Source organism: Staurois parvus, unplaced genomic scaffold (assembly GCF_062004578.1).
Source record: "Staurois parvus isolate SC_StPar_1 unplaced genomic scaffold, SC_StPar_1.0 ptg001062l, whole genome shotgun sequence".
NCBI classification, from domain to species: Eukaryota; Metazoa; Chordata; class Amphibia; order Anura; family Ranidae; genus Staurois; species Staurois parvus.
In genome coordinates, this window is record NW_028318858.1 from 1,106,808 (window position 1) to 1,121,834 (window position 15,027).

Genomic DNA, 15,027 nt, shown 5'->3' on the forward strand with positions numbered 1-15,027 from the left:
GCGGAGCACCACACAGCCATGCTCCTTTTTTTTTTTTTTTTTTTTTTGTGACAGCTGGTACATCGGCAAAAATGGGTGGAACATGTAACCTGTTCCCAAAGAAGAAACTGTCCTTTTTAAGTAACAAAACTTGATCACTACAATACCCCAGGATGCTGTTTGAACAATGGGGGAATAGCAGCACACCAATACGGTAATTGTTATGCTTTCACTTATTGGGATCATGTTCAGAAAGGGCAAAGAGCTTTATTGGTCCAGAGTCTTGTCCCTCCTCCCGGTCTGAGAGCTGCTGTGCTGGGAATTACAGGAGGACCTCAAGACAGATTTACATAAATACTGCAGTTCTATGTGAAAAATAATCTGACTGTAAACAAATACATTCTAATGAATGGAGTTAAAACGTATTCTGTTACTGTCTGGCATGGTTGATTGCATGCTGACAGATTGTAGACAGAACAATTTTGTACATGTAGAGCCTTTGCCAAGCTATTCTTCTGATGTGAAATCAGTATTTCAGTCATATATTATGCAATTCTAGTACCTGTGCTCATTTATCTGGGAGAAGACAGCAGAGTAATGAGCCAATCAGTCCGCTGCTTGTCATTTCATTATCCAGTCATAGGGTGGGGGAGGGACAAGACCTGTAGGTGTTGAGTAACTACAGCAGAGCAAAGGTAGGTCTCCTGCCCTGCCAGGCAGAGTAGTGTGTAAATCTCAGAAATCCTTTTGGAGGTAAAAAACCACTCCCATGTTATTCGTTCCATCTGTGTGTTTAGCGGTTTGCCTAGAGCTCCGCTTTTAAATGTTTCTGATCATAACTATAGCTAGATCTGTAATTTCTCTAGTCATCCAAAACTGTAAAATGAAATTCTTTTTACAGCTAAAGAACATGGCCAGACCAGACCTGGGGTTGTTTCTAACAAAGTATGTGATGACGTTAATTGTTGGGATTTCCGCTATCTTCTGGGTTGGAAGTAAAAAAACCTGCTCTGAGTGGGCCAATTTTTTCAACCGGAGTCACAAAAAAGAGTAAGATCATTTACTTATTTTAGATGACGCCTCCTAAATATAAAACGTGAAGCTGTTGTAGTTATTGTAAAGTTCTATGGTTATGGCAGATTGTTTTCATATACCGGGCAACAGTGCTGCACCACAGAATGATTTATAACTCTCATGTGCTAGCAGAAAAGGCTTTGCCAATTCCAGTAAAGCAGGCCACATATAGTTCAGTCTGGTTGTACATTTGTCAAATGGTGCACTTTCCAATCATACACAGGCAGTTGCATTTGAATGAAAAACGCAATGTTCATCAAGAAATTGCTGCATTTGACCTACTTTGCCTGCATTTGACATGCACCTTTTTAATAGGACATGCTGTGTCCAATGAAGCACAGCACAACCCCATGCAAAACAAAATCGATTCAACTCCGTGGGATTTTGCTGACCTACCCTTGACATGTGTTCCATACGCACACACAACACTTAGGAGAAAGCCCCTCAACATGAGCCTCTAGATATGGTAATGACTATATAGTGGGAGGAACTTGCTAAACAGTCCTTTCCATGTATCTGCAGTCAAGCTAGGCCTTACACTACCCTAAATAGTTGTAAAATCTAAAAAAGGTTGCACAGTCAGTTTGCAAACTATATAGACATCTTTTAGGGGGCATCGAAGCAGTCAAAACTAGTATTCTCTCCCAACATGACCTATTCAGTGTCCAGCCAGAGCTCCTTAAGTTTCCGCTAATGTTTCAGTGACAGGGATCTCGATGATTTAGGGACAAATTGTCCCACAAAATGTATACCTTTTTGATGCTGAAGGTTGCATGGCGTAAAATGAACTCCCTGAAAGATTTTACCCTCTACAAATTCGCTCTTCTCAAATACAACTCCAGCCTCCTTGATGCTAAACAAACCTACTACAACACCCTCATCAAAACTCTCTCATCCAATCCTCTTCAACTCTTTTCTACCCTTATTTCCTTACTCCACCCCCCACTGCCTCCACCCACCAACTTACTGCACAGGAGATTGCCAGTCATTCCAAGAACAAGATCAACACAATTTGCGATAAGATCTCCAGTGTCAAGCTTCCTCCTCCAACCAACATACCAGGCCCAACAACACACTGAACACTCTCCTCCTTCGACACTGTTACCACCAAGGAAGTTACCAAACTCCTTTCCAAGGCTCACTTCACCACCTGTCCCGTGGACCCTGTCCTCTCACAATTATTGCAGCCTCCTTCCTGCTGTATCCTAAACGCTTTAACCCACATCTTCAACCTCTCATTCTCTATGGGCACCTTTCCCTCCCCGCTCAAACATGCACTGGTTGCCCCATACTTTAAATTAAAAAAACCCTTGTTGGACCCCCACCTGTTTGAATAACTTAAGACCCATCTTCCTGCTCCCGTTTTCCTCCAAGCGTCTCGAACGCCTTGTTCACAACCGTATCAACTGCTACCTTACTGACAACAACCGTCTTGATCTCCTACAGTCTGGCTTCCGCCCACAACATTCCACTGAAACTGCCCTACTAAAACTCATTAATGACCTACTAATTGCTAAATCCAATGGCCATTACTCCATACTCATACTCCTAGACCTTTCCACTGCTTTTGACACAGTTGACCACCCATTCCTCCTCAGTTAACTCCACTCCATTGTCCTCCGTGACTCTGCTCTCTCCTGGTTCTCTTCTTTCCTTTCTCAGCGCACTTTTAGTATCACATACAACTCCTTCTCCTCTCCCTCTTTCCTTTGGGGTATCCCAAGGCTCTGTCCTTGGGCCCTTCCTTTTCTCTATCTATCTCTTCTCCACCTTCAACTCCCTGCTCTCTCCCCCCCCTCCTCCACTCAGTACCTCACTTACCGCCCACGAGATTGCCACTCATCTTCACAACAAGATTGACGCAATCCGCAAGGACATAGTCAACTTGCAATCTACCTCCCCATCTAGCCTCCCCCCTTCCATCACCCCCTCATCTCTCCCCTCCTCTGACCTCGCAACGACACTGCCCCCCACCACACCCAAGGCCCTGCCTACCATAACCCCCCCCAGCACTGCACTCCTTCAGCCCTACTACCACTGAGGAAGTCACCAGAGTCTTCTCAGAAGCCCGCCTCACTACCTGCCCCCTGGACCCTATCCCCTCTCAACTCCTCCGGTCACCCCCCTCTTCCCTCATCTGCTCCCTCACCCACATCTTCAATCTCTCGCTCTCAACTGGCGTATTCCCCTCCCCCCTAAAACATGCGCACATCACCCCCATACTCAAAAAGCTCTCCCTGGACCCCACTGACCTCAACAACCTCAGACCAATTTCCCTGCTGCCACTCACCTCCAAGCTCCTTGAGCGCTTGGCCTACGATCGCCTAAGCGCTCACCTAACTGACAGCAACCTCCTTGATCCACTTCAGTCTGGCTTCTGTCCCCTACACTCCACCGAAACTGCCCTCCTCAAAATCACCAACGACCTACTAACCGCCAAAGTCAAAGGCGACTACTCTGTCGTCCTCCTCCTAGACCTCTCCGCGGCCTTTGACACAGTCGACTACCCCCTCCTCCTTAATAAACTACTCTCCCTTGGCATCAGAGACACTGCTCTCTCTTGGTTCTCGTCCTACCTATCCCAACGCTCCTTCAGCGTTTCCTACAACGGAACCACCTCCCCTTCCCTCCCCCTCTCTGTTGGGGTCCCCCAGGGCTCTGTCCTTGGACCCCTTCTCTTCTCCATCTACACCTCCTCCCTTGGCAAACTCATACACTCCCACAGCTTCAACTACCACCTCTACGCTGATGATACTCAAATCTACCTATCCACCCCTCACCTCACCCCCACATTCTCTGCCCGCATCACTCACCTCCAAAACGACATCTCTGACTGGATGTCACTCCATTTCCTCAAGCTCAACCTCTCCAAAACCGAGCTTCTCGTCTTTCCCCCTTCCCGCGCCCCCCCCCATCCTTTCCATCACTACCAACAACACCACCATCAATCCCGCCCCGCAAGCCAAGGTCCTTGGCGTCATTCTGGACTCAAACCTTTCCTTTCAACCTCATGTCAAATCACTTACAAACACATGCAGGCTCCACCTACGCAACATCGCCAAGATACGCTCCTTCCTCACCCCAGACACCACTAAACTACTCGTACGCTCCCTGATTATCTCACGCCTTGACTACTGCAGCTCCCTCCTCACCGGCCTACCCCAGTGCAAACTCTCCCCGCTTCAGACCATACTGAACTCAGCGGCCAGACTCATCCACCTCACCACCCGCTCCACCTCTGCCACCCCCCTCTGCCTCTCCCTCCACTGGCTCCCCATTGCCCAACGCATTCAATTCAAACTGCTCACTCTGACCTATAAGGCCATTCACAACACTGCCCCTAACTACCTCACCGACCTGATTCCCAGGTACCACCCTACCCGTACCCTTCGCTCTTCACAGGACCGCCTCTTATCTTGCTCCCTGGTCTCCTCCTCCCACGCACGACTGCAAGACTTCTCCAGGTCCTCCCCCATCCTCTGGAACTCACTACCCCAATCCATCAGACTGTCGCCTTCCCTCCTCACCTTCAGGCGCTCCCTGAAAACCCACCTCTTCAGGGAAGCCTACCCCACCCTCACCTAACAGCCGCTGCCCTTCCCTTCCCTCCTCCTACCACTCCATCCCCCACAGCCACTTCCTCCTGTACCGCTACCCCCTCCCTCCTAGATTGTAAGCTCGAAAGAGTAGGGCCCTCTTACCCCTTGTGTGCTGTTTGTTGTTACTGTACTGTTTCATGTATTGTCCCCCCTCTATTGTACAGCGCTGAGCAAACCCTTTGGCGCTATATAAACTCGATATAATAATAATAATCTACACCTCCTCCCTGGGCCAGTTGATAACCTCCCATGGCTTCTGATACCACCTCCATGCTGATGACACCCAAATCTACCTTTCCACCCCCCAGATCACCCCCTCATTCTCCTCACATATCACAAATCTGGATGTCACACCACTACCTTAAACTCAATCTTTCCAAAACCAAGCTTGTAATATTTTCTCCCCGATCCCCCACTCATGACTTTACCATTAAGATCAACAGCACAACTATTGATCCTTTCACTCATGCCGGGGTGCTAGGTGTAATCCTAGACTCTGACCTTTCCCACATCCAATCACTGGTTAAATCCTGCCGCCTCAATCTCCGGAACATTTCCAAAATCTGCCCCTTTCTGACCAATGACACCACAAAACTTATCCACGCCTTGGTTTTATCCCGCTTTGATTACTGCAACTCCCTCCTCACTGGTCTACCATTACACAGGTTATCTCCCCTTCAGTCTGTTATGAATGCTTCTGCTAGACTCATACACCTTACCAACCGATCAGTGACTGCTGCCCCTCTCTGCCAATCCCTTCATTGGCTTCCGCTAACCCAATGTATAAAATTCAAAATACTAACCACAGCATACAAAGCCATCCACAACACTGCCCAAAGCTACATCACCAACCTCATCTGCAGATATCGTCCAAATTGTCCTCTCCACCCAAGACGTCTTGCTCTCTAGCTCCCTCGTCACCTCCTTCCACGCTCGCCTCTAGGACTTCTCCAGAGCCTTTCCCATCCTCTGGAACTCCCTACGCAGTATGTCCGGTCAACCCCCACCCTGTTGGCCTTTAGGGGATCTTTGAAAACGCACTTATTTAGAAAAACCTACCCCATCTCCCTCCTAAGAACTGTACTTGAACCACTTTCATCAGAACATCGCCTACAGCTATCACCTTTTGTACCACCTCCACCTCCCATTAGATTGTAAGCTCCATGAGCAGGACCCTCCTATTCCTTCTGTACTGAAATGTATTGTAATTGTACTGTCTCCCTTATATTATAAAGCGCTGCACAAACTGTTGGCGCTATATAAATCCTGTGTAGTAATAAGTGTTTTATAAAAAACCAATGCAATAACATGAAGATTAGTTGAGTGCACTATACTAATATATATATATATATATATATATATATATATATATATATATATATATATATATATATTATGTTTACCACATACAGGCATGTACATCAGACCAGTAAATGGACTTTGGTTCCAGAAAGCAGAAGCATGCCTCCAAATTAGGGACAGTTGGAAACACTAAGAGGTAGATTTACTAAAACTGGAGCACTCAAAATCTGATGTGGCTATGCATGGTAGCCAATCAACTTCTTACCTTGCTTTGTTCAATTTAAGCTTTGGCAATAAAACCTGGGAGCTGATTGGTTTATATGCAGAAGTCAGCCTGATTTTGCACACTTCAGCTTTAGTAAATAAGCCTCTAAATGTCCAGATTTCCTGTGGATGTCATATGATTGCCTTCACAGTGGACTTCACAATTCCATGTCGCCTTCCCATCCCAGACACGCGATTGCTAGTTTTATTATTAGTGGCCATGTTGGAGGAAATGAGTGAGCACCCAGGTGGTGTGGAGGGACAATGCTCTCTTGTTGCTCCTGCTTTTGATTACATTATGTCCAGACCGCGGCAGCCCTGGCTGCATACAGGCAAGATCTGTGGTTTAGAGCTGACCTGCAGTACGTATTTGCTTTGAATGGGTGTTTGTATGGAGACAGGCAGCATTTCCTCTCCTCTGTGGCATGTGCTTGGGTTTCCAGGCAGTGTCAGCAGGGGACATGTCTGCCTAGAGCAGGAATGATAAACCTCATGTAGTTGTGTGCACCCGCTCTGTCTAATCGGCACATATTTTGTTTTTCTCTGACATCTCTCCATGTTCTGCTGAAACCTAATCCTCCTACCCGGAGGTGGCGGCAGAATTCTTACATTTATTGTTTGTATGTTGCTCTTTTCACTGTTCCTTGAGACAGTTACAGATGTCTGAAGCTAGGACAGTCTTACTGAACAAACTAGTTTTCTACTTTACTGGTATTAGATTTACCAAGTAGCTATTATTTAATTTGATATTTTACTAGAGTTTACCAGACATTCTAAATATGAACCTAAACAAAGTTGACCTATTGATTAAATATTACTTTTTCTATAAGAAGAAAAGGCCTGGATGCCTTTCTCAGGGCCAAGACTGTTAAGGACCAGTATCTTATTCAGCTGAATGTAAATTACCAGGTTTTGGCCTCCGTCAGTTATGTTTTCCTAGTTTCTTCTGTTCTAAGCTTCAATTTCTTGTGTTTGTAGCCCAGTTACAGAGAGCAGAAGAGTCCTGCAAGAGTCCTGTGAATTCTTTATCAAACAGAACTCCAACCAGAAGCACAAGAAGAAACATCATAGGTCTAGCTCCCACAACTTGAAAGTCCTCTCCAAATCCATGGGAACCAGCACTGGAGCCAAAACCAACCATGGTGTGTCTGCTATGGCCAACACCAGCCATGATTTCCTTGACAAAGAGACAAAAATGGATGTCAGGAGTACAGGGGACCTGTCACCAAAAGAAGACAAAGAGTCAAGTAGCACTATCCTGAAAGCAGGGGCGGACCACCCTGCAGAAGAGACAATACTAACATTGCTGGAGAACTGTGAGCCCCCAACACAGTCTGAGGAGCACAATGACGTACCTAGCACAGTGAGAGGCAATGGCTTAACTGGAAGTGTACACAGACTCATTGAGGGCAGGTAGGCATTCATGACTCACACAATAATACCCTTTTGTGTATTTCCACTTCTAAATGTGGTGTAAAGCTCCTGTCTGGAACTAAAATTATCTAAAATAGCAACCCAGTTAATATTGTATGTCACTTTAATCATGTCTTCAGTAATAGCATGCTGTGAGTAACTTTACAGCTTAATTGATCAAGGTCAGAATGTTTCTTCCCTGCATTCCTGCTTTGCAGGATGCATCTGCTACAAACTGAATTATCTAGGGGAAGTCAATAACTGGTAGGTGATCTTCATGCTGTTTAAGTTCTAGGGCAGGGGTCTCCACATTTTGAAACAAAGAGCCAGTTTACTGCTCTTTGTATATTAGGTCAGGGGGAGGGGGGGCAGACTGTGGCCAGTGGGAGTAGAAATTTGTCTTGGCGTCAGTGGGAATAAACCATGCACCCCTGGTCTAGGGCTATATGCGGACAGAATTAGATGTACTAGATTGTCCTCAAATAAAAAAATTAACAGACAAGAGATGAACTCTAAATAAAGCACAGGCACCCAAAAATGTTGCACAACCATATTTCTGGGTGATGTTTCCCTCCAGGGAGTAGACTTGGTGCTTCTGCTGTTACCCCCTGCTGGTGTGAACAGAGCACAGTGTTCTTGTCTCCAGGCTGTGAAGTTTCTTTGTATCCTGTCAGACTAGTGAGGGTAGAATAAAAAAAAAAAAAAACTGAAGGAAAGAAAAGGGTTAGTTGCTTTGTAAAGCTAGCCAAACACTGCTCACAGTTTGGCCAATTCCTGCTGAATCAGACAAAATCAAGCTGTGGGTGGCCCTGTTGGCTACCTCTGCCCTTGTGCTTGACAAGTGTCAGTTTTTCAATTGACTTTTGTCGAAGAAGCCAGTTTGAACATTTTTGGACAGCCCTTGTATTCAATTAACAGCAGTGGGTGAATAGAGTAGCCATCAACTGACATCTATCAACGCCCCAGACCTCCTTTCAGGTCTCTGCCGGCACTCTGGGCTCATAGAGTGGTTCAGCTCTGCCCCCCGCTTCCTTCTCCCTGGCTGTGATTGAAAGCAGCAGGAACCAATGACTCCCACTTCTGTCTGAGTCAACGAGAAGGGTGCGGGACATGATAGACGCTGCTCTCTCTTCAACATCATTAGATCAAGATCAGGCTTGGGTATAAGGGGGGGTGGGGGGGGACTGCATACAGAAGGTTTTTACCTTACTGCAGAGAATGCATTAAGGTAAAAAACTTTCTATCTTGTAGAACCACTTTAAGGTTGACATAAGGTCTGCAGTTTGGATCGCTCACATTGAGGACTCCGCTATCCTGTTTGGAAACATTGGTATGCTCGGACTCTGTGTAAACCGCTATCTGTCATTTATAATGCGTTGTTCCTGTTCGAACCCCCCTCGGTTGAGCATTGTAGAACAAAGTCAATAGCTGATGTGCTGCCCTGCAAGTGGATGACTGGGACAACATGTGGGACTGTCCATTTTGGTGTTTTGATATCTGCCAAAGACAGACTAGTGGGTATCTATTAGTCCTAGATTAAAGTCACTATTTATATTTTGGACATGTCTGTTGGATTTGGTGGTGGGCCTAGGCAACACAGTAGCGTATAGAACACTTTTTGAACATACTTCTGTTTTACGCCCATAAGGCACTCTTGTTGCTTTGGAATCAATCACCACCCCCTTCTCTACAACATTGGAAAGGTCTGGTAAATGCAGCACTACCATTTTGTAAAGCCACATATCTGAGTAGAGGTTGCCCACGAAAATTAAAAAAGGGCTGGAGTAGCTGGATATCCACAATAGCCAAAAATGGATGGCCTCTATCTTATTGGTAATCATAGTATGGTTGCCTATCTTCTGAAATCTATGCCTGATAATACGCTGTTGAGTCCTACTGAAAGGCCAATATGTTTGGTATATTGATGTAGGATTAATCCTGTCTTTAGCCTCTTTCATTTTCTGCAACCACTGGAACCCTTCCTACAGAGCCATTGTGTTCTCACATTAGGGGAAAGAAAATCGAATGATTCCCCCACCAACACAGTCAATGTTGTTGGGTGGGAATCGCTCCCATGGAGCCACTGTGTTCTCCTGGAGGCGGGGCTCATACAGGTGTGTTGCTGGTCCTATATGATGTCATTTGGGCCTGCTGTGGCCTTTTTTTCTTTCGTACTTACCTTTTGTATTTTTTTACTTCGAGTATAATAAAAAGGTTGACATAAGGTGGCATTATGACAGCAGGACAGTTCTCTGATCCGTAGTATGGTGGGCTATGTTTCCATCAGACAAAAAAAAATTTTGACCATCTTATGGCCATATGTTGATTGACTCGTGATGAGTTTCAATCAAAAGTAGCACATATCAGTCCTTTTCAGTACTAGAAAACTATCGGCAAAATCCCGGCATTATTTGATCAATTACAAATCAAAAGTGCTATTTGTTTCATTTCCAGCTGAACAAACCAATCAAAAAAAAAAACCACAAGTATAATTCTCCGTGAATAGGCATCACTTCTTTAACAAGTATCAGTTTGATAGTATTGTTCTGTTTCAGAGCTTACACAAGGTAATTGAGCTTCTCCCCCTCAAACATCAATGTGTTCAAGTCAGGTGATTGGCCACTGAGGCCCGAACACTCCATCATGGAAGGAAAGGAAGGGGGGGGGGAGTCGCATGCTTTTGTATTCACAAATACTGGCTATTTCTTTAATAGAGGTGTGGGGGGGGACATGCGAAAGGTGTCAGTGGAAGAGGCTGCACCTACCAAGAGCACCTGTCACTTAGCCCTGAGACTGTGAAAAAATATCCGAGCTAAGAAAGCAAATTTTCTGCTGGATGAATTGAATTATAATTTCACTATCCAGTCATTTTGCAAAATGGGATGCTTGTATGGCAGGTTCTAAATATTTTAATAAACTCTAAGCTTCTAATACCTGTTTAGGTACATTTTCACAGAAGGTTGGTTGATGGACTCTTTGATAGCTTGCAGTAAATAAACTACCTTGTATCATCCATTTTTCTGTTCTCCTTTTCTAGTTCACACATTGAAAAAGACTTCACTGAACCAGCTTCACTTCGAGACCGAGGATCTTCTCACACCACCCTGAATACCGGTCTCTCCAATCTTCCAGAACCCCTCCTCAAAAACGAGTTCGGCCACAATGGACAAACAGCATAAAATAACCTTGTTTGGATTCCTGAATAAATAATATTTTAGCCGGTATTGTTAACCGGCTAGCCAGGACTTTTTATAAAGTCTTTTTTTTTGCACTTCATAACCAAAGCTGGATACCACTGAGAGCGGTCAGTCCACCCAAAATTGCAATTTCTGGTTTGGAGGGAAGCTCGTGGGGTGTTGTAGCCAGACACACTCTTGTATCTCTGTAAGACTCTAATGGAGAGATATCTGCTCCTGCATATCCTTTAAAACTTGCCCGTCACAATGGCTGTCAGCCTGATGTTCCTGCTCACCTCTCTGTTTCTGCAACTCTTGATCAGAATGTCTTTATTAGCATATGGCAAAACACGTCCCTCCCTCACATGTGACTGTGCTTGGGCTGCATGAATAAAGCTAAACTCTATATATTTTCTAAAATTGCATTGGGTCAGCTTGGTTATGTGTAATTATTCATGTCACATCTGGAGGGCTGTTAAGGATGATGACAGTCACTGTAGTAGTCTGTGCTACACACAGTCAATGCTGTTCCTCTTTTGGGTTCGGCTGGAGTGACTTGCCGTTTGTACACTGAACATGGGGGTTCTTACTCCCATACCAACATACAATGTTATCTATGTGATTAATGGTTCCCTATTAAACCTCCTGGTTCTGCAGATATTCTGCATGGACCTATGATTGAAGTTGTGTAAGGCAGGCCATAGATGATGCAATTTTCCCATCAACACAGTCAATGTTGTGTTCTTCCAGTGGGGGGGGGGGGCGGCACGTGTAGCTGTCCCTGCCAGGAGAGCACAGTGATATTGCTAGTGGCTATAATCGAATGTAAAAATCCAACATGCTGGTTGTACCCAAGTCAGTCGATGGATCATCCTGGGTACAATTGGCCTACTCATAGATGGTTAGAATCTCAGCAGGTTCCTGCTAAGAACGCTGCGGTTCGACCATCTATGGCTGGTCATTCCTGTGATCACTCTGCTCTCTCCTTCTGTCAGCTTCTTCTGCATATTTGCAATCGGCACAGTTGGTTGATTCCCAGATTTGTTCCTCCCTCTTTCATCCCGAGTCCTGAAATAGTCAAAATCAGATACTAGTTGCATTTAAAAAAATACATTAATTGATGTATTAATGAATACAGACCTGTGATTAAACATGGCCTTTTGTACAGTGGATATAAAAAGTCTACTCACCTCAGTTAAAATGTCAGTTTTCTGTGATCTAAAAAAATGAGACAAAGATGAATAATTTCAGAACTTTTTCCACCTTTATTGTGACCTATAAACTGTACAACTCAATTGAAAAACAAACTGAAATCTTTTGGGGGGGGGGGGAGTAAACATAATAAACTAGAATAATGTGGTTACAGAAGTGTACACATCCTCTTTTAACTGGGGATGTAACTGTGTTCAGAATTAAGCAATCACATCCAAAATCATGTTAAATAGAAGTCGGCACACACTTGCCATCATTTAAAGTGCCTCTGATTAACCCCAAATAAAGTTCAGCTGTTCTAATAGGTCTTTCCTAACATTTTCTTAGTTGCATCCTACAGCAAAAGCCATGGTCCACAGAGAGCTTCCAGAGCATCAGAGGGATCTCATTGTTAAAAGGTATCAGTCAGGAGAAGGGTAAAAAACAATTTTGAAGGCATTAGATATACCATGGAACACCGTGAAGACAGTCACACCGTGAAGTGGAGAAAATATGGGGCAACAGTGACATTACCAAGAACTGGACGTCCCTCCAAAATTGCTGAAAAGACTAGAAGAAAACTGGTCTGGGAGGCTGCCAAGAGACCTACAGCAACATTAAAGGGTCTGGCAAGTACTGGCTGTGTGGTACATGTGACAACAATCTCCCGTATTCTCCATATGTCTGGGCTATGAGGTAGAGTGGCAAAACAGAAGCCTTTTCTTATGAAGAGAAACATCCAAGCCTGGCTAAATTTTGCAAAAACATATCTTAAGTCTCCCAAAATTATGTGGGAAAATGTGTTCTGGTCTGATGAAACCAAGGTTAAACTTTTTGGCCATAATTCCAAAAGATATGTTTGGCGCAAAAACAACCATACACATCACCAAAAGAACACCATACCAACAGTGAAGCATGGTGGTGGCAGCATCATGCTTTGGGGCTATTTTTCTTCAGTTAGAACTGGGGCCTTAGCCAAGGTAGAGGGAATTATGAACAGGTCCAAATACAAGTCAACATTGGCCCAATACCGTCAGGCTTGTGCTAGAAAGCTGAACATGAAGAGGAACTTCATCTTTCAGCATGACAATGACCCAAAGCATACATCCAAGTCAAGATGTGCCATGCTGATAGACTCGTGCCCAAATATACTGAGAGCTGTAATAAAATCAAAAGGTGCTTCAACAAAGTATTCGTTTAGGGTGTGCACACTTATGCAACCATATTATTTTCGGTATTTTTTACTTCCCTCCACCTAAAAGATTTCAGTTTGTTGTCAACTGAGTTGCACAGTTTATAGGTCACATTAAAGGTGGAAAAAGTTCTGAAATGATTTATCTTTGTCTCATTTTTTTACATCACAGAAACCTGACATTTTAACAGTGTGTAGACTTTTTATATCCACTGCATATGCCTGGAGCTCTGATTTAAGTTGGAATGTCAAGGTGACAGGTATGTTTTAAAGAAAGTGCAGCAGACTTTGTGAGTAGCTTTCAAAGTTGGGAGACACATTTAGTGAGGGATCTACATTCCTGCATCTGCCTAGAAATATTACTTTTGGGTGGACTGACCTTTAAAGTATGCCCAAAATCTGCATTTGGCAGAGGTGAACATTTAATATGCTGTTCAGGAATATGCAGCCTGTCTATCCACTCAGACCTGTGATAGGCTGAACAATGATGTAAGCATCAAGATGGTTCCCTCTTCTTTATGTACAGTTCATCCAAAAAGTATTCACAGCGCTTAACTTTTGCCCCATTTAGTTATGTTACAGCCTTATTCCAAAATTATTAAATTAATTGTTTTCCTCCACATTCTACATTTTGGAATAAGGCTGTAACATAACAAAATGTGGCAGAAGTTAAGCTCTGTGAATACTTTCTGGATGCACTGTAGGTGATGGATACAAGCAATATGTTTTGTTTCTTTATCATGTTATAATTTTTATGATGTTACATTTTATAAAGTAGAGCTTTCATTTTGTATATTTGTATCTGTGGATTGCTTCAATAGACCTGGCAGATATTCTAAAAAGAATAGCTGCGTTTACGCAGCATTAACTGACTGTATATAAGTAGGTTGTAGGCTTGATCGGGGAGGCTTCTACATTAGAAATGGCACTGTAGATATGTAATATCTAGCTGCAATTCCTGCGGGTTCTATCTGTATACAATTCCTAGACAGGTTCTTTACCTCTATGCGCTTCATGTCCTGCTATGGTTGTTTTGGTAGTTTGTACACTGGAATATATTTAAAAGAAAAATTAAATGCCTAGTTTTCTTAAAAGTGGTATGATGTGGTCATTTCCAGGAGTAAAAGTAAAAACATATTCAAATTACAGACGTTTTCAGGCTGACAAGGTCTTCCTTCGCTAATTACTTGCAGCGGATTTGTTTGCAGAGAGTAAAGTTAACCATAGACACAAGATGACTGCTTCATGAGATGGCCTCATTTTACCTGGAATTGGTTATGATCTCATGTCTGTGGTCCATCCATTTTGCCCCTAGCAGGTCCTTGTCCATGGGAGCAGTCAACAGGGCAGATTAGAACAACCAGTTTAATCCAGGGTGCGGTCAGGGATCTTCAGGGGTGTGGTGGAAAAATGCCTAAAAATTGACAACAATCCGGTGGGTAGTTCAGGCTTTGGGCATTGTGAGGACCAGCCCCCGGTATCCTAACAACCATTGACATCATTGGTTGGTTGATAAGGAGCACATTGGGTGCCTGCACGGTGTCCTTGGTTCCCCTCCCCTGCCATCAGCACTGGAGTCACATATCTGCATAAGGGAGAGAAATTGAGCGAGAAGAGAAACACTGGAAAACTAGTCTGTACCAGAGTGAAGAGATACCATAAAAAAGATCATGTGTAAAAATGAATCCCCTCTGTACATGTGTGTGGATGCTGCTGCGTTATGTAAAACTATTTAGTTTACTTTTTTTACCTTTTTATAGTGGGATGCCTCAAGACTGCATAGTTTTAAAGGTGTGTCTTGACTGAAAAAAGGTTGAAAAAACACTGGGCTAGAAAA

At 44.0% G+C, this 15,027-nt stretch overlaps 1 protein-coding gene across 2 annotated transcripts in view; it reads left to right on the forward strand.

Annotated features, from left to right (window-relative positions):
• The window catches only part of FZD6 (frizzled class receptor 6), a 96,032-nt gene extending 84,802 nt beyond the window's left edge, over nucleotides 1-11,230 (forward strand). For both annotated transcript variants that reach the window (XM_089658291.1, XM_089658290.1), the window contains 3 exons: nucleotides 881-1,029; nucleotides 7,197-7,631; nucleotides 10,669-11,230. In XM_089658291.1, coding sequence (XP_089514417.1) covers nucleotides 881-1,029; nucleotides 7,197-7,631; nucleotides 10,669-10,810 — 726 coding nt within the window. In that variant the 3' untranslated portion in view covers nucleotides 10,811-11,230. The remainder of the gene's footprint in view (nucleotides 1-880; nucleotides 1,030-7,196; nucleotides 7,632-10,668) is intronic.
• Nucleotides 11,231-15,027: the final 3,797 nt, after the last annotated feature.